At 42.4% G+C, this 25,961-nt stretch overlaps 1 protein-coding gene across 2 annotated transcripts in view; it reads left to right on the top strand.

Annotated features, from left to right (window-relative positions):
• Positions 1–25,961, top strand: part of ELP3 (elongator acetyltransferase complex subunit 3) — a 709,210-nt gene that overhangs the window by 346,986 nt on the left and 336,263 nt on the right. For both annotated transcript variants that reach the window (XM_069233774.1, XM_069233775.1), the window contains one exon: positions 19,185–19,378. In XM_069233774.1, coding sequence (XP_069089875.1) covers positions 19,185–19,378 — 194 coding nt within the window. The remainder of the gene's footprint in view (positions 1–19,184; positions 19,379–25,961) is intronic.

The raw sequence follows: 25,961 nt of genomic DNA, 5'->3' as shown, positions 1-25,961 counted from the left end.
TGTAAATCTCACATTTGATGATGGACCACAGGTTCTCAATGGGGTTCAGATCAGGTGAACAAGGAGGCCATGTCATTAGATTTCCTTCTTTTATACCCTTTCTTGCCAGCCACACTGTGGGGTACTTGGACGCGTGTGATGGAGCATTGTCCTGCATGAAAATCATGTTTTTCTTGAAGGATGCAGACTTCTTCCTGTACCACTGCTTGAAGAAGGTGTCTTCCAGGAACTGGCAGTAGGACTGGGAGTTGAGCTTGACTCCATCCTCAACCCGAAAAGGCCCCACAAGCTCATCTTTGATGATACCAGCCCAAACCAGTACTCCACCTCCACCTTGCTGGCGTCTGAGTCGGACTGGAGCTCTCTGCCCTTTACCAATCCAGCCACGGGCCCATCCATCTGGCCCATCAAGACTCACTCTCATTTCATCAGTCCATAAAACCTTAGAAAAATCAGTCTTGAGATATTTCTTGGCCCAGTCTTGACGTTTCAGCTTGTGTGTCTTGTTCAGTGGTGGTCGTCTTTCAGCCTTTCTTACCTTGGCCATGTCTCTGAGTATTGCACACCTTGTGCTTTTGGGCACTCCAGTGATGTTGCAGCTCTGAAATATGGCCAAACTGGTGGCAAGTGGCATCGTGGCAGCTGCATGCTTGACTTTTCTCAGTTCATGGGCAGTTATTTTGCGCCTTGGTTTTTCCACACGCTTCTTGCGACCCTGTTGACTATTTTGAATGAAACGCTTGATTGTTCGATGATCACGCTTCAGAAGCTTTGCAATTTTAAGAGTGCTGCATCCCTCTGCAAGATATCTCACTATTTTTGACTTTTATGAGCCTGTCAAGTCCTTCTTTTGACCCATTTTGCCAAAGGAAAGGAAGTTGCCTAATAATTATGCACACCTGATATAGGGTGTTGATGTCATTAGACCACACCCCTTCTCATTACAGAGATGCACATCACCTAATATGCTTAATTGGTAGTAGGCTTTCGAGCCTATACAGCTTGGAGTAAGACAACATGCATAAAGAGGATGATGTGGTCAAAAAACTCATTTGCCTAATAATTCTGCACTCCCTGTATATGTTTTGATAATCTCGCCTTATTACAGTTATGACCATAGTTCAGGCCAACTTAACATCCTTATTACACTATGACTGTTTGAACACTCTTGATATGTTTGGGTGGCCCTCCTAGTTTATTTCTCCTATGTGCCTGTCCTATGTCTTTTTGGGGGGAAGTGTGTTAGTCAGCTAGCAACTGTGATGGTGGGGTGATGAAAATGGTATTCTATGGGAATTAGCATGGCAGATTTAAATTAGGGTGCTAAATGGCAACATTTTCATTTTTTGCTGCAGATACAGGAAGAAGGTAAATGGAAAAGCTTTTGTTATATGCAGGGCCACTGGAATTATATGGCAGGAAAAGACAAACTTATGGGGCAAGGTTGACTAATTTATGTGGCAAGAAAAGTCCAGTTATGAATTTATAATGGCAATAACTCTGACTCAAGCAAATGCGAGACCTATTGCATTGCAAATGCTTGTTTCTTCTGTACTGCGCCACAACCTTCAACTTATTCAAAATGTAGCAGCACACGCTAAAATCTCTAATCAACACAAGTACAGCAGTAAGTACAACAAAACAAAGCAGAATATTGAGATTATATATAGAGAGTCCTCATCCAATTGGGTCCATACACAAATTCTTGTTTAATTCTTCTTGTGCTTGTTCCCAGATTCCATCACATATTTTTCATAATGTTCCAAATTTCATCAAAGGATCATCACAATGTCGTATTCCAAATTTCCATTGATTTAGTCCGTATTTAAAAGTTCAATCCATTATATTATCACTTATCACCACCACTTGTCACTTGTCCCACTTGTTACTTGTCAACACGTGTTTCGTCTAGGGAGTGCCCATTGACTTCTGCAGGACTTCCTTTAATAACATTTCCATTAAATGTAAATTAATATTCGGTATTAATAGCTACATTGTCTTCCCACAATCCCTTTGATGAATGTTTCATTTTGCATGCTTTTCATGTGGAAGCCGTGAAATTTAAGTGAAAACATTCTTAATAAATGTGCCCCAAATGATAAAAATTATGAATTTGCATTATTTTAGCCCATGATCATTAGTTGTTCACTATAGTCTCCAGTATTAGTCCCATAAATCATGTTCTCATTTTAAGTGCCCAAATAAAAATAGTGTTAGCAAGATAATACTAACCTAATTGCCACCAGCGCTAAAGTGTAATGAGAATCCCTAAGTACACCCGTGTGCAAACCACAACGTCTAAAGGCATACCTGTACTCAATATCCGAACTTACACTACTGCCTGCTAAATCTCAGAAAGACTGATCAGTGGTTTTAGTTTTGTTATTGGATGCCGGAACCCGGTGTATCCTGTCAATAAATCATAACTTTTAGTGCACATAAGTTAATAAAAGGTCAGAGAAACTGCACAAATAAAGTGATGTGTCATACATCATCCCGCAAATTTAAGTCTTACCTTACTTTCAAACAATGTGTTGCCGCGAGTACGCCCGACACTACTAAGGAAACGCCATTGTTTCCCTCGGCGTTTATGTGTTCGGCAGAAGCTTGGAAAAAGACAATGGACTACCCCGCCCGATAGAAATCGAAAACGGACTCATCTTTACATGTTTCCTTCGAAGTTATGTGCTCGGCAAATCATGGAAATAGTAAATAAATTGCCCTGATCTATAAATTTCGAAAACTGACTCATCTTTATGTGTACTCGTGTTTTCTTGTTTTTCCATCTAATTGAGATTATGAATTAGAGTGAAACTTTCTAAATTAAATTAAAAGTGGCTGAAAGGTATTTATTACCATATGGTTTATCCAAGAGAATGTTATCTGCAATGTCTCTCTTATACCTTCAATCTGAATATCTTATGGTTAAGCCTACGTATGTGAGAATACTTGATCAAACAAGGGCACATTACATAATATACAGTCTACTCCCTAAATCATTTTCAGCCTTAAATTCTAAATCAGTAATTCCTAATCAAAATTATATTTCTACATTTATTCCTAATTTTCATTTCTTCAAAAATTGTAAGCCATGATGCTAGTCACAAAATACCTATAGAGTCCTACCTAAGTCATATTCGTAACATCATTATGGTAGATTCCTACCTACCTATCTATCACCAAGGAAATATTCCATTTCGTAATCTGAATTGAGTCCTTGTTCCACTGCCCCTAGTCGCATTATCCAGATTGATTCCCTTCTCCGTAAAGTTAGTTCCCCGTTCCCACCTCAGGAATTTTGTTCACATAAATCAAAACCAAAGAATTTGAATTCTTTATGGGTACCTTGTTTTTCACATGTCTTCATATGGGAGGCAATTGGATATCGTTCGTCTTCCTGTCTAATTGCTCTCCAGTGTTCTGAGATTCTAACTTTCAGGGGATGAATACTGCTGCCCACATATATCTTTCCGCACTTAGAGGACAACATGTACACTACAAATTTGGTGTTACAATCTATATGTGATCTACTACTAAATTCCTTATCATCAATGCCCCGAAAGACCTTCTTTGCATTCCACGCCCATTTGCACATGGCACAACAGCCACATTTATAGAAACCTAAATTATGTAAATTAAGCCAACTAGGTTTAATTGTATCCGACAAATAACTAGGGCTAAGAATATTAGTGAGTGTGTTTCCCCTCCTATATGCAACCTCCGGCTTGTTGCCAATGTATTTATTAAGATTTCGGTCTTGTGTAAGTATGGCCCAATGTCTTTTCATAATCCTCAATAGTTTATGTGAATTGTCTGTGTAATCCAAAATTATCCTGACTTTGTGGGTATCAGTATCCTTATTCCCGTCATCTATGAGGCTATGATGCAACAGTGTCTTTGATCGAGATATTTTGGATGCTTTGCGTTGAGATTTAATTACTACATCCTCCGAATAGCCTCTAACAATGAATCTCCGTCCCATATCCTTGATACACTCTTGAAAATCACAATTCCTACTACAATTGCGTCTTGCTCTCACCATCTCTCCAGGAGGGATTGCTTCTATTTGATGTTTTGGATGTGCACTCTATGCATGTAATAAAGTATTACAGGATGTTAGTTTTCGGTACAGTCTGCTCTCTATCTTATTATTTGCCACAAACAGTTCTACATCTAGAAAATCTATACCGGTCAGACTGTATTTATATGTGAATTTGATGTTAACCTCATTATAATTGAGATATTCACAAATTCTTATTAATTTCTCTTCTTCACCAGTCCATAGAATGAAACATTCGTCAATGTACCGTCCCCAGTACAGAATGTCTGACTACCACTCTGCTGCTTCTGGGCCCCACACCCATTTCTTCTCAAACCATCCCATGAAGAGGTTTGCATATGAGGAAGAAAATCTAGACCCCATTGCTTCCCCTTGTTTCTGTTTATACCAATCCTTCTTGAAGAGGAAATAGTTATGGTTTAAAATGAGATCTATCATCTCTATTATCATATGTGTATGTTCCATCAGACTCACTGATCTTCTATTAAGCATGTGTTCAATTACTTGAATGCCACATTCATGTCGAATACTAGTGTATAATGCCACTACATCCAAAGTAACCATGATCATACCCGACTCCCACTGAATATCTGATAATAAACTGAGTATATGTTTTGTATCTTTGATATACGAAGGAAGATTATATACAAAAGGTTGTAAAAATATGTCCACGAATTCAGAAAAGCTCTCCGTCGGACCTCCTATACCTGAGACTATCGGTCTTCCTGGTGGAAATTCACATTGTTTGTGTATTTTTGGCAATGTATATAGACAGGGATATTTTGGACGATTCATCAATAGATATAAATATTCATCTTCATCCAGTAAATTCTTATCCCGCCAGTTTTTAAGTAATCTACCTCGCCTGTTAACCACACCATTGGATTATGAGATAAACTTTCATAACATTCAGTATCATGTAACAGTGTGTAAATCTCTTTTTCATAATCATCACGGTTCATCACTACTATATTTCCTCCTTTATCTGCTCTCTTTATGATTAGATTTTCATCAGATTTTAACATTTTTAGTGCTAGGTGTTCATGATAACTTAAGTTAGACTTCATGATGTTCCTCTTCTTAGTCTCTTCTTGATCCAAATTTCGCCACCCCAGTTTAAAAAATACATCTATATTATTGTCCAATACTTGTGTGGGTATCCAAGTAAACCCTTCAACTTTGTTTCTGAACTCATCTTGTATTCTGATTTAATAGAGGAAGCAGTGAATCCCCTTCTAAGGTCGAGCCTGCGAGTGCATGCGCTAGTGCATGCATCTCACTTGTGAGACTCTGTTGTGTACAGTAAAGGGCTTGGAGCCTGCCTGCTGCTTACCATTTGTTGGCTTGCCCGGCACGCTTCTTTGCAGCCTCATAATTAGTCACTGCAGGCCAAGCATCATTTCTGTTCCTCTCTGTGGTGCAGGGTCCAAGCACTGATTGATTCAACTTAATCAGTGCCCGTCTGCTGCTCCCGACATGATTGAGGTACTATTTTGTTCTTTTTAACTTTTAGTGCCCTGCAAACAGAAGCCCTGTGACTGGCAAAAAAGTGCCCAGCAGGACAAACAAAATTGCAAGGTTTTATTTTCTTATAGCTATCTTTCTCTTGTTTTGCCAAGTCTTCTTTTATCACTTTTCACTCATGTTTTCTTTCGTTTTTGCTCGTGGGTGCTGTTCTCAAAATATGCTGATTATCTTGTTCTAAATATCGCAGAGGGAAATTGTTTCTTGATTATGTGTAATTTCTAAAATTATGATTTAACCCACAATCGTGCAGAACACCCCAATGCACCCAACTCCAGTCTGCCCACTACAGTCTACCCCACCTCACTCCACACCATCCACTCCACTCCAATCCAAACCAAACCACTCAATCCGAATCCATCTAGCCCACCTCACTGCTATCCTCCCAATCTAATCTGCCCCACTCCATTTTGCCCCACTCCAATCCAGAACAACCTGCCCCACTCCAATCTGCCCTACTCTAATCCAAACAGTATTCCCCACTCCAATCCAAAATAATAGGACCCTCTCCCATCTACCCCACTCCCTGCTGCCCCACTCCGGTCTAAAACAATCTGCCCCACTGCAATCTAAAACAATCTGCCCCACTTCAATCCAAAACAACCTGCCCCCCACTCCAATCCCCTACAGCCCACTCCAATTCAAAACAGTCTGCCCCACTCCAATCCACCTCACCTCAATCTAATCCACCTCACACCAATCCCTTCCACCAGAATTCAGCCCAGTCCGATCTACCCCACTCCAATCCAGTACACCTCACTCCAATACAATCCACCTCACCTCAGTTCAATCCAATCCACCCACCTCAGTCCACTCCAGTCAAGTCCAATTCACCCCACTCCAACCCAATTCACCCCACTCCAGTCCAATCCACCCCACTCCAGTTCAATCCACTCCACCCCACTTCAGTCCAGCGCACCCAATCCAACCCACCCTACTCCAATCCATCGCAACCCCCTCAAATCCAACCCACTCTAGTCCACTCCAGCCGACCCCCTTCAGCCCAGTCCACCCACTTCAGTCAAGTCCACTGCTACCCAGTCCACCTCACTCCAATCCACCCACACTACCCCAGTCCATCTCACTCGAATACAATCCACTTTAATCCACCACACTGCAGTCCAGTCCAGGCTACATCATTCCACCCTACTGCAGTCCAGCCCACCCACTCCAAACCACCTTAATCTACTACAACCCAGTCCACCCCTCTCCAATTAATGCACCCAGCACCAATCCTATCCAATCCACTACAATCCAGTCCAACTCACTGCAATCCAATCCTGCCCACTCCAAACCACCCACTCAGGCCAGTCGACCACAGTCCTCTCTGGTCCATTCCGCACCACACCACCAAATCCAATCCACCCCAACCCAATTCACCCCAATCCATTCCACCCCAATCCTCCCTATTCAATCTACCCCATTCAAATCCACCACACTCGGTCCAATCCACCTTACTCTATCCAATCCACCCTACCCCACCCTATCCAAACTACCCTACTCTATCCAGCCCAATCCACTCAATCTAATCCACCCCATTCAATCCAATCCAGTCCATCCCACTCAATCTGATCTGATCCGACCCGATCCAACCCACTCCAGTCCACCCCACCATGTCAATCCAGTCCACCTCACTCCATTTCAATCTATTCCAATCCATCCCGCGGTGTACTCCAGTCCATTCAGCCCATCCCAGCTCAGTCCACTGCACTCCAGTCTAATCCATCCAGCCTATCCCACTCCAATCCACCCCTCCCACTGTAATCCACCCCCCTGCACTCCACCCCCCCATTCACATCAATCCAATCCACCCCCTCCAATCTAACACACCCCACTCCAGTCCACTCCGCCCTTCTCTAATCCAATCCATCCCACTGCAGCCCAGCCCAATCCATCCCCCATCCGATCCACCCCACTCGGTCCAATCTACAACAATTTATCTAAATCCAATCCACCCCACCACATCCCACTTCAGTCCACCCCTCTCTAATCCATTCAGTCCAGCCCACCCCACTCCAATCCAGTCCACCCCGCTCCAATCCAAACCACCCCATTCCAATTCAGTTCAACCCAACCCACCCCAATCTACCCCACACCATTCCAATCCACTCCAGTCCAATTAATCCTCCCCAGTCCACCCCTTCAGTCCTCCCCAATCCAATCCACCCCATCCTACCCCTATCACTCCAATCCAAACCACCCACCTAAATCCAGTGTAATGTACCCCACTCAAATCCACCCCAATCTAATCCACCTCACACCATTTCAGTCCATCCCCCACCCCACTGTCCAAATCTAATCCACCCCACTTTCCTCCAATCCAATCCACCCCACTGTTCTCCAATCCAATCCAACCCACTGTGTTCCCATCGAATCCACCACTCTTCCTCTATCCACTCCAACCCACTCCACACTATTCCACCCACTCCACTCTGACACACTCTGACACTGAACCACTAAACTTTACTCCCCTCTACTCAACTCTGCAATGCTCTAACAAATCAGCTCTACGCCACTCTACTCCCCCACTCCATTCTGACACTCTGCACCACTAGCTTTTAGCCATGCTGAACAGCAGCCACACTGGTGTACAACATGGCAAAATACATTTCCAAAGCCAATAGCTTGTGTAGAGGCAAGACCTGTTGGCTTTGCCAGTGCTTGTTTGCTTTTAGTTTATGTACCTCTCTTGTAAGGTTTTGTAAGGCTTCCTTCTTTGCCTGACTCTTTTTGATGTGTAAGTTATTTTTCATGTCTGGCTTACTTGTGCTTTTGGTAGATGCTATTCTACTGGTCATCCTCTTCAACAAATGCATAGCTTGCATCCAAGTGATTTATCAAAACTGTCTCATTTCCATTATTCGATTAAGGAATTTCAACTCACTGAGTCTCAAATATCTAAAATTCAAAACAAAATGGACTTTTTAGTACTTGGAGAAGCCAACTCCCTATAACCTGAAACTTTGTGACTCAGTTCTCGGAATCCTGTACCTATTCCTTCAGAGAATGTTAGCCACCATATTTAACAAAGCCCAGTCATTTTTCAAAACATTTTTGAAGAGCTACTCAAAAATAAGTGTTCCTTCAGACTATAAACATTAAATCTGTTTCCAAATGAAAAATCCTCAATTTGTAAATTCAAGATGCATGAGTTGAAGCACAATTAAACATATCAGAAATGCATACCCTCTAATTATTATATTAATTGGTGAAGGAGAAAATATTCTACAAAACAGCAAAAGTTAGAATTCCAAAGGTGTTTCAGTTGACGAAACGCCAGAGGCCCACTCCAATTTTATAACCTCCAAAAAGTCTTTAACTGCCTTCAGCTGAGTAAAACAGGGAATACTAAGTTCCTGTGATACCCAGGGCTTGGGCCGAGTTTTACCTACTTCCTGATCACAGTGACATAAAGCCCCTAAGATCCGACTCCATTTTAAGGAGGCTCGATTCCATCTTAGTTAGTGGGAGTCACCATTTTTTCCCAATTTATGCTACATCATTGTTATGTCTGCTATTCATACAAATATCATCTGACTTTATCGTTTCAAGAACTGTGAAAGTGTGAAGTCACTCAGATGATGACATAAATATGAAACCTGATGCAGCATCAGTGTGGTTATCACAAGGTCAAGGTCAAATAAGAGCAAACACAGACATATAGTCAAAACAGTGTTGTCTGAATTGATGTCCATTTATTTTACATGTCCATCAGAATATGTCTGGAACATAGACCTTAATGCAAATAATCTATGACAGAAATTCCTAAACATATCAGAAATTCCATTCCTTGATAAGAGATAGAGTAAAAGACCTGCCACTTGACCACTTCTCAGGATAGGTCCTTTGCCCAGAATTTCGCACAAGGTCCTGTTGGAGACAGTCTTGACTGCCTCCAGAGCACCAAGAAGATGATACATCACACCTGGTGCAGATAACTAGCTGAGTCCAGGAGAAAGGAAGCTGCTGTGGCATGTGTTTTCCTTTCGCAGGAACATTGCCTTCACAATTCTGTTATAACCACAGGTTTGACTGTCAACAAGATGTGCAGTGCATTGCTTCCCTCTAAGAATGTCTAGATTGCAAGCTCTACTTTCCAGGCTATTTTAGCATAGCACATAGAAGCAGGGTGTTAGTTTTTAAATGGCATTTTAATTATGTTAGGAATGCTAATTTTAGTCTTGTTGTTTGCAACATTCCTATTTGTTATTTTTATGATATTCTGTGTGGTTATTTTAGATGTGATGAGAAACAGGTTCGCCCTGTTGCAATAAATGCTTTTAGTTAAGTGTTCATTCTTCTTAGTGCCATTTGTGAGTGTGATATTGTGAAGAGTGAAATAGGTTTGTTTACAATACCATGGTGCTCCAGTTCCTGGATTAGGGTTTGTTAGTAACCCAAAAGCAGTGATTCCACTTCCATATTGTATTGGGTAGGGTTCTGCGGGGCTACAGTAACCTGTCTTTCACATTCAGCATTAATGCATTTATCCACGTTCACCCTTATCACTTGTGGGTGGGAAAGCAAACCTTGTAGAACTACGCCAGTGTCATAATTTATGAAACAACAGATGTCATACTCTTCATGGCCTATTAACCGGCCATATATTAGGCACTCCCTTTGAAATAGTGGCCAAGCAGGGATCCAGTTTTTCCTCAGCCATTCTGGGAAGCCCTTTCGCTGATGCAAAGCACAGTCCGAAAAAGTCATTTGTTTTCTTTTTGTGCTCTATTTACTATCCTTTGAAGGCATGCTGTTCTAGTGAGTCACTCTAGCTAGGTTAATGGACAGTATCTATCCTCAGACCATCAGTGGAGTCCCACACAGCTTTGCTCCTCAAAAAGATCATTAAGGGAGGAGGACAGTCACTGTGCATCACTTCCCCTATGTCTCGTCCATACTCCACATCCCCAGCAATCTTTATTCTCACCCACATCGTCATGGGGCAGTGCACTGCCCTTTCAGCTGCATCATCGGGGCATTACAGAAATAAACAACTGGTTGTTCATCCAGGAAGAGCTGCCATAGCAACATCCAGAAGCACAGTGGCCCCAATTATGGATCGACAACATTTCAATGGAAAGAGAAGGGGAGGATTTGATTCTTCTGAAAAGTAGGACATGCAGGCACAAGAGTGGCTCATAATTCGACCTTCAGGATCACTGGGCCAAAAGGTCCCCTTCTCCCCGCCCCAGCTCAGCCTCCTGTCTCTGAGATTGAAACAAGAACTGTGATCGGGCTCCACACTGAAACATTTGTCATGGAGCCCAGCAAGTTCTGCCTCTCCTTTGTTCCCTTTTTAACCTCAGGTAGCCTAACTTGCTGCAGCACACTTTGGCCCTCTTTATGAGTGGCCCAGAGTCATTTCTGTTGTTTTCCCCACCTTTGGAAGTACTGTTACTGGCATCCAGACAATTCCAGGCAGGGAAATAACAGGAATTGCATGTTCATAGGAAATAACATACTGAAATTATACAACCCTTGCCGAGGTCCATTAGTTTTCCCCAGTATTTACACTTGGAGGCTCTGACTGCTTGCAGCAGGTGAAGTCTCTGGGTGGAATACTACTTACCAGCAGTAATACTGCTATAATTCTAATGTGCCTGGAAGCTGCAGTTTATTTATTTTACACATGTATAGTGCTCCTAGACCCCCCCTCCCCCCCCCGGGCTTTGGTGCACTTCACTAAGAACGTTTTTATGAAACACCTGATCATTAGGACATTAAAGTTGAGTCTGTGGTAGGCTTGAGATGGAAATAAGGAAGCAATGTTTTGGCCAACAATTGGCTGTGAACAGGTGAGATTTTAGGTGTTTCCTGATGGTAGTGATGGGTGTAAGTGTTATTTGCTTAGGTGGGAGTGAGTCCCAAAGAACCTGGTGTTTCTGGAGAATGGCTGTTTCCTGAACCCTTTAGCCTCCTGAGATGTTAAATAATTTGGCAGTGTAAAATGTATTGTGGTTGTGGGAATATTTGTGAATAGGCATCAGATATTGAATTGCATGTGTGCTGCGTTGGGAAGCCAGTGAAGGGCCTTCAAAATGGGGAAAATCTGCTTGTATTTCTAGCTGTAAGCTGAGTGCAGTACAGCTTTGAGATGGGAGATGGAAGTTGGTGGTGGCCTTGCCCAGAACAGGATTGCAGTCCTGTGTAAATCCCAATGATTTCACAGCAGGAGACAGAGTGTTGGGGAGAGGGATGTAACCCTCTCAGTGAATTGAGAATTGAATAGTCAAGTCTGTGGTTGTTAAGAAAGTAATAGTAATTCTGTCTTAGTGTTGTTTCCGAACAGGAGGTTATCATCCATCCAAGTTTTTAACCTGTTCTGTGCTGAAAACGTAATGGTTACGTCCTCAGCCATGGTAGTCGTGTGCTGAGGACGTAACCGTTCTGTCCTCTGCACACAACCACCAAATCCCTCTGCTGTTTACAATAGAGGAATTTGTTTTGTTTTTTAAACAGCCTCAGGAGCTGGGAAAGAGCTTTCCTGGCTCCTGAGGCTGTTTTTAGTTTTTACTGAAATGATGATCAGCTCACATGGTGCGCTGATGTCATTTCAGTGAAAACAAAAGTGAAATGAGCCGATTGGCTCATTTCACTTTCATCATCTCTGTGCTCAGGGTGCTATCTCAGCCCCCCGAGCACTGAGACAAATGGGAGAGGTATTGTTGGAAAGGGCCCCTTCCCCATCCCTCCAAAAAAGGGAAACAGTCTCTCTCCCCCTGTCTGGGGGTGAGGGGCAGAACGTCCACCAGACACCAGGGATTACTTTTTGTTTGTAGGGGTGGGAGCTTCCAAGCATGAACATGGGCATGTCCCCACCGCCTCAGAAATGGGGAAACATTCCTTCTGCTCAACTGCGAACTAAAGCATATCATTCCCATGACAAGCAAAAGGATATTTGATTTTTTGGGGTATTGTTTTTACTGATTAAGCTAGTAGAGTTTGGTTAACGTCTAGTATCATCCACTTGCAATGGTGTACAGCAGCATGTTTTGGGCTTGGGTAGGCTGCCACATGCAAAGACCTACCAGACCGAGACAGTTCTGAAAGCTAGACATCTGGGGGAGTCCAGAGTGGTGTGCTTCACATCCATCCCACACCATTTTCTTACCCACAAAACCCTGCAAATCTCAAATGTTCACTCCAAACACACATTTTACCTCACATTCCTGTGATGGAAACTTTCGGAATCCACAAAATTCCTACCACTCAGCATTGCCTCACTTCTTCCGATAAAAATGCTGTGCCACTTGTGTGGTTTGGCATATTGCCAGCGACAGGAATGGATCCAACCGATGTCAATAATAAGCCCCATGCAAGGGCTCCCATTGTCCTTGGGTTGATAAGATCCTGTCACTGGCACTAGGCCCAGCCACACAAGTGGCGCAGCATTTTTATCGGCACAAGTGGGGGCAATGCTGGGTGGTATGAATTTTGTGGATTTCTGCAGATTCCACAAGTTTCCATCACAGAAATGAAAGGAAAATGCATGATTTCATGCAAAGATTGTGGTTTGCAGGGCATTGTGGGTAAGAAAAATGTTGTGGGATCCATGCAGGTTACTCCTCCCTGGATTCCCCCAGGTGCCTAGTTTCCCAAAATGAACAGATTTGCTAGGTCTCCCTAGGTATTGCCTGATGTAGGGCCCAAAAATCACAGCTACCTACTTTGCAAAAAAAATGGGTTTGTTTTGTGTGGAAATATTTTATGTATCCATGTTTTGTTTTGGGGGCAGGCATTAGGCCTACCCACACAAGTGGGGTACCATTTTCCTTAGGAGACAGAGGGGAACACAGAATAGTAGAAAACATGTTATTACCAATTATATTTCTCTGCATTTGCTCCTTCCAAATGTAAGATAGTGTGTAAGAAATAAGTAATTGTGAGAAATACCCTCTAATTCACATGCTGATATGGGTACCCACAAAGGCAGAGATGTGCCAATAACCGCTGCTTCTAAATTCCATTTCCTGTTCTAATTTCCCAAATACGTATCTTTCCCTGAAACCTACTTTTCACTATTTATATTCTACCATATGATTTTCTCTATACCCGGTACACAATCAATAACCATTGTAAGGTGCAGCTCCATTATTGGCTCTGGGTACCTCGAGTTCCTGTAAAATCCTCAAAACCAATATATCTCTACAACTAGAAGTTACAAATAAAAACGTTGTCACAAATACCTATTTTTTCCAACTAGTTTTCACTATTTTTTTGTTTTAACCCTTAGTTTCTTTGAGAAAGGCTTGAAGGATCTACACTAATGGCCCCTTGCTGCATTCACAATTTTGTCTAGTTTTCAGAAATGTGTAGCTCCCCGGGATCCACCATGGCTTTTACACCCATTTCCACCACAAACTGGAAGGAGGACAAAAGCTCAAAATTTTGGTAAAATGGGCTATCTCCAAGTAAAGTGCCAAAACTGTGTTAGACAATTTGATTTTCTGAATCACGTCTGTTTGTTGCTAAAAGCTGGGAAGATTATGATTTTAGCACCCTTTCGTTGATTCCATTTGCAGGTTAAAAATTAACACTTTTCTTCTGAAGCACTTTTTCACATCCCCCCCCCCCCAAAAAAAAAACTTCAGCAATATTTTGGCTAATTTCTTGGTCCCCTCCAGGGGCATCCACAAATCCTGGGTACCTTTAGAATCCCTACGATGTTTAAAAAAAAAAATTGGCATGTATAGCTTCTGTGAACAAAAAAGTTATGGGGGCTTAAGCGTGAACTGCCCCAAATGGCCAAAAAAGGCCAAGCAAGGGGGAAAAGGCCAGGGAGAGAAGGGGTTAAAAAAGGCAGCTGCATAGTATGGTCATGCCTTCAGTTGTAGAGAATTTCAGAAAAGGAACGTGCAGGGTGAGGCTAGGTAAACTTCCGTTTACGACATGCAATCATTCATTAAATTAGCAGCAGTGCTACTTTGCTCACACACAGACAGGCACAACAGTGTCAGCGGCAGTGCAGGCTTCTCATCTATAGAATACCCACAACTGCGATATTCAGCTCTTTGAAACCCACTGAAAAGTTGCAGCATGTTTGCAACAAATACAGTGCATGTGGAGTGACTGGGCCCATTGGAATTAACTGGACTCTCTTACTGTGGACCTTTGTCAGTGGCGTGGCAAGGATGCCGTGCACCTTGGTGCAAGCAAGGAAACTGGCCGCTGTCACTGCTATTGGGGTAGTTAACTGCAGCATTATTCAGGGTTCAGTGGGCCCTAGCGCCACTTCACCTGTTGTTGCACCAATAGTAGCTGCACCCATGCTTTTGTTTAAAAACACTACACAAGATTGTCCCATTAGAAAGCATCTCTGCTTCCCCCTCAGCCCTGGGATGCCTCACATGGTCGCAGTTGTACTTCACAAGTTACTATCATTATGTACATTAGGGGATTCGTGGTTTAAGGTTCAAAGCATTTATGGTTGATTAATTAAAGTCATTATAATTCAATAATCACCCACAGTAATCAACATAATCAGCGGAAAAAGTGACATTTCAAACACCACCCATAATTGCAAGCATAACATTTAACATTGGTGATAAAAAAAATATCTATGTTGGCAGATACATCATTTACATACCCAAACAAAAAAACTACTGCAACCCAGCTGGAGTGGGGCCTAATTATTAAATCTAAAAAGCGCTAATTTACATACAGGCACACCTGCTAACTCATACATTCCGGATAAGTACAATAACAAAAACTTTTTGATGACCCTAGATGAAAGAGGAGTGTTTACGGATGATCAACATGCCATCTTGCAAGGCCACACACATAAGTGCTTGTGATGCCTGTGAACTCACCAACAACTCCATCAACTGTGGGTTTGTCCGTCTCAGAAGTAGTCATAACCATGTCTCAACATGGTCATGGTCCTGGTGTCATAAACATTGGCTTCAACCACCGTCTGCATTCAGTATCTTATGGCCTATGTCAGCATTTAGAATGTAAACCAGAATGCAGATTTAACTTCACAGAGGCAGTTTTCAGTCCCCCGCAAGGTTTTCTTCAGGTTGTCGTAATATCCGGCAGGGGAAACAGCATGAATGTAATATTGGTGTCAATCATCGAAATAGAAGCAAGCAAATCAGTCTTCTCCTGGCGTGAGGGTGCTGTTCCGTAATCTGTGTTTTTTGCAGTGAAATCTTGAAACTCAAACTTTTTTAAGAGTGAGGTTTACCCTAATGTCCCTTAAAAGATTTGATAGGGTGTGCCTGATTACCACTCCAAATTTGCAGCCATTTTTTCAGGGCATCTTTTAGGGAACTAAACTAGGGATAGTGAGTATTTTAGAGTATGGTTATTATTTTGTGACAGATTGTTGTCTTTGTTGACTCTGTAGTAGAAAACGCTTGAGATTAGAAAATTGTTTGAGTGCAGTATTGACAAAATTGGGGATTTATTGCTGGTAGAGTTGGCTCCAGTTCTTGCAAGGTTGGAAGCAATTAGCATTTCTTCAACTACTCTAAGCATTCAGTGGAACCGCACATGCAGGCGCCCAGTCCAAATGATAGCTCCAGACTCTGATAAGGGGAGAGGCCAAAGTTGTCATTCTGCATGTTCTGCGATCTGCCCTCCTTGTCAAGGGGATAAAGCCCACTCAAGACCCGTAGCTGACAATCCAAGACGGGAGTTTGATCCAAATAACTCCATGACTAAAATTCAACAATGCGCCAACACTCAGCGAAGACATACTGTAAGGGAGCATATTAGATCCCAATCTGCTCATAATGTTCAGGAACCAGGCTCTGAGGGGTTGAAAACACGTTGTCATTTAGTAAATCATCCAGTGATCAGTCCCGCTTCACCCTCCTGCCCTTACGTGTTGGTTCTATCCAGAGTTCCACCCTTATGCAAGGATCAGCGGGAGACCTCTAATGAATTGTTCAATATGACTGAACTCGTTAGGCCGTTTTAGAAACTTTCACTATACATGGCAGATAATTTTTTTATTGACAATAAGGGTGGGTTGAATTGGTACTAGGCCCGTGGATCGGCAAGGTGATTGTGTTATTGTTTATTTTAGAACTCCCTCTTTGGTTCATCATTTACTGTTTGTCTGTTTTGGAAATCATCATTTCTCCAGCAGGACTGTACCACTACCACTGGGTTATTTCTATAAAAATCCCCTTCGCACTGAAAGGGTTGGCAATTGGGCTCCTCAAGGCCCCCTTGGTTACTGTCCCTAGCCCACTGGCCATTTTATCAGCCAGTATTACAACACAAAACCGGTTTCCAGCACTGGCAGACATTGTCGGACATGAGGGGGATGGGTGTGTATCTCCCTGTGCCAGCTGCTGTGGTTCAAGGGATGCGGACCCTTCCCCTGGATTTTCCTCTTTTAGTCAAGAGGCTATTTCTTTGGGCAAAGGCAGACTGTCGGTGGGTATTACCATCTGGGTCAAAACCACTTTGATAAACATTATAAGGGAAATCAGATTTGACTCACCTGATTTGTTTTGCATTAGGTTGACCTACCAAAACAATGTAATTTGTCATATCTACATTTATTTCAGGCCCACAGTGAAAAAACAGTCAGATGTAATTGAATTGTTACCTGCCCATTTAACAGCCTTTCCTTTTGAGGTTTTTAAGATTGTGGGAGGAGATTTAAACTGCTAGTTTGAGCCTTTAGATTTCCATCTCAGGTCGCATTCATTAAAGGAAGACCATTTATGGTCTATACCGGAGCTGGCAATTCCACCAGTGAAAAAATGGTCTCCCTTGGCAATTCAACTCAATGCCCTCACTTTGAATCAGGGCTTAAGGATCTGCAATGGTAGGTCAAATTCCAACAATGAGGAAAACCACACATTTAACCGGCAGCAGTGTACAAGTCTGATAGACTATTTTCTGCTTGATATCCGGTTGTGACCTAATTTAATTGATATGGTTGTCATACCCTGTACAGATAGTGATCATAATATATTAACTTTAGATATGAGGGTGAGGATCCACGATAATAATTTTCCCAAAGCTAGATGCAAACAGAAAGGAGAAATGACAGACCCATTTCCAGAAACCTGGGGAGTTAGACAGGGGTGCGTCCTGGCCTCTATGCTCTTCACGCTTTTTATCAACGATTTGGTGGCCTGCGTGGACCACCGTGAGTCAGACGCACCACATCTTGCAGGCATCAAGGTTCTGGCTCTGATGTTTGCGGATGAAATGCTTCTCTTGTCAAAGTCTTCCATGGGCCTCCAAAATAATCTTTGATAGTTTTTACTCTTTTTTTGTAATCTCGGGGGTCTGGACAGAAATATTCCTAAGACTAAATATATGGTTTTCAACCCCTGTAGTTCCACACATCCAAATCCAATGCCCAGAGGGTCTCCCGTGGAACGTGTCCGTGAATTTGACTACTTGGGGGTTGCCTTCACTGAGTTCTTTGATTGGCAGAAACATTTGGCAAGGTGCAGACTCAAAGAAGAGCAAACTGCAGGAGGAATAATAAAGATGCAAAAGGGCTCTCACTTTCGCCCCTTTGCCGCAGCATTTCAAGTTTACAAATATTAGGCGCTTGGTTCTGCCCTTTATGATGCCTATCTCTGGGGGAGATAAGGAACTGTCCACCCTCGGTGCAGCTGAAAATAGCTTTATATGACAATTAATGGGTCTACCTAGTAGTACACCATTGACTCCCATGAGGCCGGATATGGGGTTAAAAAGTGTGGTGGATAAGGCTAGCGTAAGGCCAGTCTTGTATTGGAAGAGGTTTAGGGCTACCTCCGAGCTGCCATCTTACCAGTTGGGTCTGACTGAGATCTTACGTCTGCCGGGAGCTAGTAACTTCCTGTGGTTGAAGCATGTGGAGGCAACCCTTACTAATGGTCTAGCACACCTTTGGAATACCCCTAAGGAGGCCTGTACGATCACTAGGGGCCAAGTTAAGCAAACTTTCTGGCAACATAAGCTGGCCCTACTTTATAGTCGGTCTAGTCTGGGCTCTTTGACCACGTCATTCCTGCTACAAAAGGAAGTGTTTATGCAGGATCAGTTTCTAGATGAAATAGAGCCAATGTTAGCCAGGAAGCTTTACCTGCAATTGAGATAGGGGACTCTTCCCCTTAGTTGCTTCACAATTAGTTGAGTGCGCGTTCCAAGACCTAGTGTAGTACTGTGTCCTTTTTGCACTGCTGTGGAAGAAACACTAGAGCATGTGTTATCGTTTTGCCCAGCTTACTAATGTGCTTGGACAAAGTGTATATCACCGATCGGGCGCATTATCAGGGTCAGGGCGTGCAGAGAAGTGCTGAGAAATCTACAATGGGGTCACACGGTTTCTGCTGGCCATGTGGAGGGCTAGACAAAAACTATCCCAGCCAGCCCTGCCCTCCACCTTTGAACATTTTACTTCAATCATGACCCGGCTCCCTCTTTTTCTTAGTATATGTTTTATTTTATTCATTATTTATCTGACTTGTTTTATGTGTGTCCTATAACCTAAGTATTTTATCACAGCTGGAATTTTAACTTTTGCCTTATTTAAATTTTTATGTAAATGAATTTTGATGAAATAATTACTGAATAAAGTTTTTGCTTGCTAAAAAAAAGATTCTATGGGTATTGTTATTTTTCTTTTGTGGTATAGGAATTTTTTGAGAACCCTGCTTTTCGTCCAGATGGAATGAAACTTTATCCAACTTTGGTGATCCGAGGAACAGGTCTCTATGAACTTTGGAAATCTGGAAGATATAAGAGTTATTCTCCAAGCACCCTAGTGGACTTGGTGGCAAGGATCTTGGCTCTTGTACCTCCATGGACACGAGTGTACCGCGTGCAGAGGTAAAGTTGATAGAACAGTCTTACTCTATACAGTGTGCACGTATGCATTTCATTATCTTTGTTAAAAGCAGCTGTGGGATCTGATAATTTAATATTAAAACGTACATCTGTAACTGTAACATTCAGGGCACCTCGTGTGCCTATCTTCCACAAACGTCTGCCTAGGTTGAACAACAACCTTGAAAAGTCAGAAAATAACAGGTGAAGAGTGACCCAAAAAACTGATGTTTGAACTTGTTCACCAGTTTAGGAAGTGATTAACGCTTCTCATGCCTCATGAGCTGTGGATTGTGGTGAAGAGAAATAACTATTTCTTTTTAACTATTTATGTTTAAAATCAGTATTGAATCAACATCACAGAACAAAGCCATTCAATACTTCACTACTAACCAGCACCAAATATAAACTGACCTCCGCAATGGCTGTCCATACCTGTCAGGAATATGAGAAGATGCGAAGATGCTCTTGTTACCCTACGTCATTGTTGTCTCCCTGAGTGCCAGGTGATATACCTACTCGCACTACAAGTGTAATATTCTTTCAGTGACCTCATCCCAGCTTACATCCATTCAGCAGCATCAGAATAGAAATTCCACATTAAAACTGGACCTCAGCAGTAAAAGGAAGATAATTTGCATTTTTCCAATGTGTGTCACTCTTTCTAAGTGTGTATTGGATGTATTAGTCATGGGCGATGAACACGAAACAGAGTCGCTGAAAAGGTCCTGAACCTAAAAGTTGGTTCCCCAGCCCCCACGTGTTGGACATCCCAGAGTTCGGCAATTCATTTGCAGTTGGGGTGTGGAATGTGGTTAAAAATTAAAAACACAGTCACACACGCAAAGATGTCTCGGTTTGTTTTTTTAATTGCTGCTGGCTGCTGCTGGCATAGAGTGAGATGCCATGTTCTTAGTACAATGTTGCACTTGTGCAGTGTCGCCAGCACTGATATAGTGATTGCAGTAGACATTTATTAGGACACATGTAGTGACAATTAAAAGGAAAACAGTTTACTGTGAATAAAAGTAGTCATTTGAATTTACCTTGAGCTGATTTTATGTTTGTAAAGTAGGTTGTCATCACAAGTTTTCCATAGTAATAGAGAGGAATATTGAAAGTTGGAATATTGGCTCATCCTCATAAACCACCATTGGCATAATTATTTATCCTAGAGAAACCAAGCAGCAATCTTTGGAGTACCAAAAGGGTATATGTACATTTACATGTTGAAGCTACACCACCTCAGTTTTGTGAAGGAGATTTGAACCAACTGCATCCGACTCGAAAGGGGCATCTAGTCATGACCTGAGGTGCGGCAGATTTATGAAGACATCACGCAGTCGTATCAGACTCAAAAGGGACACTCAGTAACCACTTCAAGTGCTGCATCTTGTGAAAGACTTCAGGCCTTTGCATCTCACTCAGGATGGACAGCTAGTCTTGCCAGCCTCAAGAAAAATTCATAGTGTAAATGCATACATAAATTGAACTTTCATCACATTTGTTTATCTTTTGGTTTGCTCAGCTGACATTTACATTTTGCTTCGTCCTACATAGCATAGGGCAGGGGGTCAGCACAGATCAGCTATAGGCTTACTTTACTCTAAGCAACTACAATATAGTGGCAGACATATACTCAGGAATCAGTTTGCTCGGAATAAGATTGAAGGCACTTTAGTTTACTAGTGAGTGCCAGTACTTGTGTATAGTAGATTGTCAACAAAAGGTCTTTTCTTATTTCTGCTTTTCCTAATGGTGCACAAGAAGAGTTATGCACCTCCTGGAAAAAGAGTCCTTAATAAGCCAGTGTTTGCCTTTGCTGCTGATTGCTGAACTTCCTCCTACACCTGCAGTCATTACTGTGTTATGTGAGACAGGTATTAAAACTACAGTCCATGTACATAAATACTGTCTTCTCTGGACGGAAACTACAGCTTGTGAAGGCACGATTCTTCTATTTAACTTATTTAGCTGTACGGAGTGATTGTGTTACAAAATCTAATCATGAGAGTTAGACACTGAAATGCATATACAGTGGATGCAAATTCTGCTAATCAAGCAACACATGACAGTGCCTAGAAGCCATGTAATTGGCACAAATTGCGCCAAATTAAATTATTATTACCAAAACTAATTTAGTTGCTCTCCACTATGAATCCTATAAAGAGTTTTACTTATCTAAGATATGAAAACAAACCACAGCTTATTCAAAACATATTCAAACAGCTTTTTGGGGTGTTCATGATTACACCTGTTGTAGTGTACTTTACTGGTAAATTTTAGAATGCTTTTTATGGGCGAGCGCAAAGCGCTCCGTCCATTCTGTAATCTCTCTTTGGGCTTCTAACCACCTCCATGTCACGTCAGTCACTTACATTGGTTCGTGGGCTTGCCTTTTAAAATCTGCTTGCTTTCATTTGTGAAAGGTATGCACACGTCATGCCTTTTCCGGTGTTTAGCCCACCTACACAGCACCGGTAAAGTACCAAAAACATACGGGCTCGATGTTTTCAGCCTGGGGTCCGCACTACTTTATCTTTTTATTTTCCACGCAGCACGATCGCGCTGCATTTTACATAGCGAGATCGCTCTAACTCGAACAAATGCGAGACCCGTTGCTTTGAAAATGCTTGTTAAGCTTTGATATCAATGTAGAGGTATGTGAAAACAGCAGAAGGCTTTATAGTTTTGCAGCATGAATCTTTTCTAGATTAATATGATGTGCAGTATTCTGCCATCTGGTGGTTAGGGGTGTAATTGTCTCCTTTCGTATTTTCTCTCTGCCTTTTTAGGTTAAGCGTAGCACTGCACAAACGCTGCTTTTCGACATATTGTTATGTAACTGTGGGCTTTAACCACGCCCACCTCATGCCCATCACTTTCCTTTCGTTTGTGGGCTTGCCTTGCAAAAATCCCTTGATGTTGTTGGGAAATGCTTTACATTTGTCCCGCCTTGCAACGGTTTTGTTACCGCTTTGCAGACAGACCCTGCACGGATTACTGCACGAGTGCTAATATGTTTTACTGTGAGCGAACTACTTTTTTTCTGTTATGTCTCTCCTTTGTGCTCATGGCAGCCATGGCGCTTTGAATCGTCTCGCACTGCAGTCCCCAGCACCTCCCGCCCTTCCCGTCCCCACCACCCCACCCACATCATTGTTTGTTTTTAAGAGTAATACTGCCTTTGCTCTGTAACACCGGCCTAAAGCAAAGCCCCCATTTACTTATTACTCAAGGATACAACAGTCTAGTGCTTAACTCCCGCCCAGTCTCCCAGTCGAGTACCTGCGCCGTCCACCTCCATCCCACCGCCACCATTAGCGGTCGCACCTACAGCAAAATCAGCTGCACATGCCGCCATCTTTCCATGCTATAACGCAAAATCTGAGCAATGAAGCACTGTGGCAAGGGAGCGTCACGTTCAATAATGTTGCTACCATTTCCTTCTGGCAGGACAGCCATTCCTTCTGCATATGGGCATTAGTGGCGGCCATTGGAGAGACAGGCAGCGGTGTAAATGCTCAATAACTAATTTAAGTGCTGCCACACTAAGGTATGTACATTGAATACTGACAATCGAACCACTCATATTAGGAGTTCGTCTTGTGACTTTCCCCATCTGCAAGGAGCATCTCGCTGTTGTCTGAGGTCGGCCATTTATTGTCACCATTTAACTCACACGTGTTTCCAGGATATGCCTTTGTCAGAATGTCCCTCTCCTTGTTACCACTTGTGTGGAAGTGGGTGTACACCTTGCTCGAGTGCGCGCGCCCTGCCCTAATCTATTTTCGTTGGAGATGCTTCTTCGCTAAACCCTGTTGGGCGCGAAGCCAAAACACACATCCAACGCTCTGCCTCGCTGATTTACCACGTGGCCCAACGGCTTTCCCACACACACATTTCAGAGAGGAAATGCGAATATTGTTGGTTAGCGTATAACGTAAACATTGAAAGCTGGATTTAATTAGTAATTTCGTAGACGTGTGAGCCTCGCTTACCTAGAATCAAACTCGGTTTAAGCGCTTGAGATGGGGGCAAAATATTTTATTTTTGTGTAGTACAGCTTGGAAATCAAACTCGAGAAAACATTAAAAAAGTTTATGCATTCTGTCATCTCATGAAAATGTGTTTTCATGAGTAAAGATTTGTTAGAATTTTCGGAGTTGTGCGGTAAGCCAACAGACACCTTGAATAAACTCTTTAATTCGTTAAAAGGAAAAACATTGTTCTGTGATTTCGGTTCAGCTAATGGATCCTTTGGGACGACAGCACTTTTATGAGAAAAAAAATGCACCCTTAGTCTAAAGCGTACGGTTTGAATGACTTCAGTCTCCTCGCAGGATATACATTTTAATACGCTTTGTGGTTATGCTGAAAATGCATTGCCAGACACATACTTTTAATGCCAACGAAAGCCCGCCAGCCTCATCCCATGCTGCACTGCGACACGCTGCATGCACATTCAGGCTGTTCTTCGGCATCCCTTAGGATCTGGAGCAAATGGCTTTTCCTACTTGGAGCATATCCTCCACTCCCTTGCATTATTCTTAAAGCTGTACCACCTGTTTTTTAAAATTTATATTGTTAGTGACGTGGCATATTTAGTAATCATTTGTGGAGTATATTGTATTTTTATTTCTTTATTACACTTATTTTATGTAAAGAGCTGCAAAGAGTTTTTATTTTGACTATCTCAACCCCTTTCTTGGTGGGGTTTGCCACTTGTTTGTCACGTTTGTGGCAGGAAAAGACCAAATTATGAGGAAGGGTTCACCAATTTATGTGGCAAGAAAAGCCCAGTTATGAATTTACAAAGCCAATAGCTCTATCTCAAGCAAACGTGAGACCCATTGCATTGCGAAGGCTTGTTTTATGACTATCATCAACAATTTAGTGCCTGTCCCTCCCTCAGTGACGTCAGATGTATGCCCTGGAAACCTTTGATGTAGTCCCCATCTTCGGATTCTTTTTTCCACCTGAAAGGACAGTCGAGGGCTCCGTAGCTAAAAGGGGAAGAACTTTTGTGGAAAGATCCAAGAAAACACTGAAGGTTAGAGTTTTTTTTAATAGCTGATTTACGGATGGACATTAAAGGAGAAGCACAAAAGCACTTAGGAAAACCAAAGATAATTTGAAGTTTCAAGTAGGGAGAAATCGACCACGTGGGTCAGAGAATGAGCAGAGCATGTGGAGCACATTCCATTCCGAATTTGCTCCACTGCCACCACAGATTCCCATAAAGGGACAACTATGACATTGTGCAACGTTTGCCTCACAAAGGGATCACAAGTTTGAGGCATGCGCTGAGTTCCAGCCAAAAACCCTCAAAACAAGAGGAGTGGGCACAATTTACCATGGCGCAGTCCCAGCACAAGCGAGGAACAGTGAGGCATCGGAGTTTGTTAAGCAACGATGAAACCCACAAAGCCACCAAGACAGCGCAAGGGGAAGGCTCTAACACTGAAGAAATGATTGAGGCTAAGAAAGAAAGAATGCTGAAAAGTGTGCCGTTAACAAGAAACACTGGTAACACAGTAAGCGCAACACAGGGTATCTCAGAACATTCGTTTATGAAACATCACCAGCATTCGACCATTGAACAAAGATTTGCTCAAAGGGGTAACTCTCATGGACTGGCATTTGTATGATACCTTGGATAACCTACCCTATTAAATTGCACGCGTTCCCGCCAACCTGTAAAGGATAGTCTCAGAAAGTTCCAGCACGTTGGATCAAGGACAGTAGTAAAGGGAAGGAGAGGGTTTCAGTTATCTTTTGCAGCACTACAGACGCATGATCATAAAAATTCATTAGTGATCTCATGCTGCAAAAAACATAGATCTTACCTTTATTTGTTACCCCTCAGTGTCCTGGGGAGCCACACATAGACTGCAAGTTGTTTTTGATATAAACTTTTTTTATTTCATTTTTTCCCTCCTCAGAACTAATACTCTGCACAGACCTGGGAAATCTTCACCACAAGACGGTGATTAGGTTTCTTTGACTGCTGCTTTGGCTGTCAAATCTCTTTGATTAATGTTAACCAATTCCAACATCAACCTGCAAATTCAAGATTCTATACCACCTAGGCAATTTGTGGGGGTACATGATGATGATAAGCTGTCTGTCATTTCATGTGAATCCAGTAGCCAGCACCCCTTCGTATACCAAACCTTCTACTAGATCTTTCAGGTCCTCACTCATTTGGAGTATCCTAAGTTAGGCATTTTGTGCTGTGTTCTTAAGGAATTCCACATTGTTTTCCAGATTTGTAATGGAAGCAATGTCCCACTCCTTGAATAAGTCTCAGTGATCAGGCTTTGCATTGCCTCCAACTTTGTCCAACGTGGCATTAAACACACTTGTCAAGGAGGCCATCCTTTCTAGAGTAATGCCTCTAATTCAGACTCATCTTTTCCTTGATGGGAACAGGATCTGTGCTCCTGCCTCGGTCACTGCGAATTTTAGCATCTTTCGGTGGCATGCCATTTGCATACTGTATTTGAAGAGATCTTTAGGAACATCATTGTTTTGGGTTCTGTGTTTAAGGGTTTTGAACATCTTTGTACATGGATCTCAAGTT

The sequence above is a fragment of the Pleurodeles waltl genome, chromosome 5, assembly GCF_031143425.1.
Source record: "Pleurodeles waltl isolate 20211129_DDA chromosome 5, aPleWal1.hap1.20221129, whole genome shotgun sequence".
Classification (NCBI taxonomy): Eukaryota; Metazoa; Chordata; class Amphibia; order Caudata; family Salamandridae; genus Pleurodeles; species Pleurodeles waltl.
The sequence above is the reverse complement of the archived record's forward strand: the minus strand, read 5'-3'. Positions and strand labels throughout refer to the sequence as shown.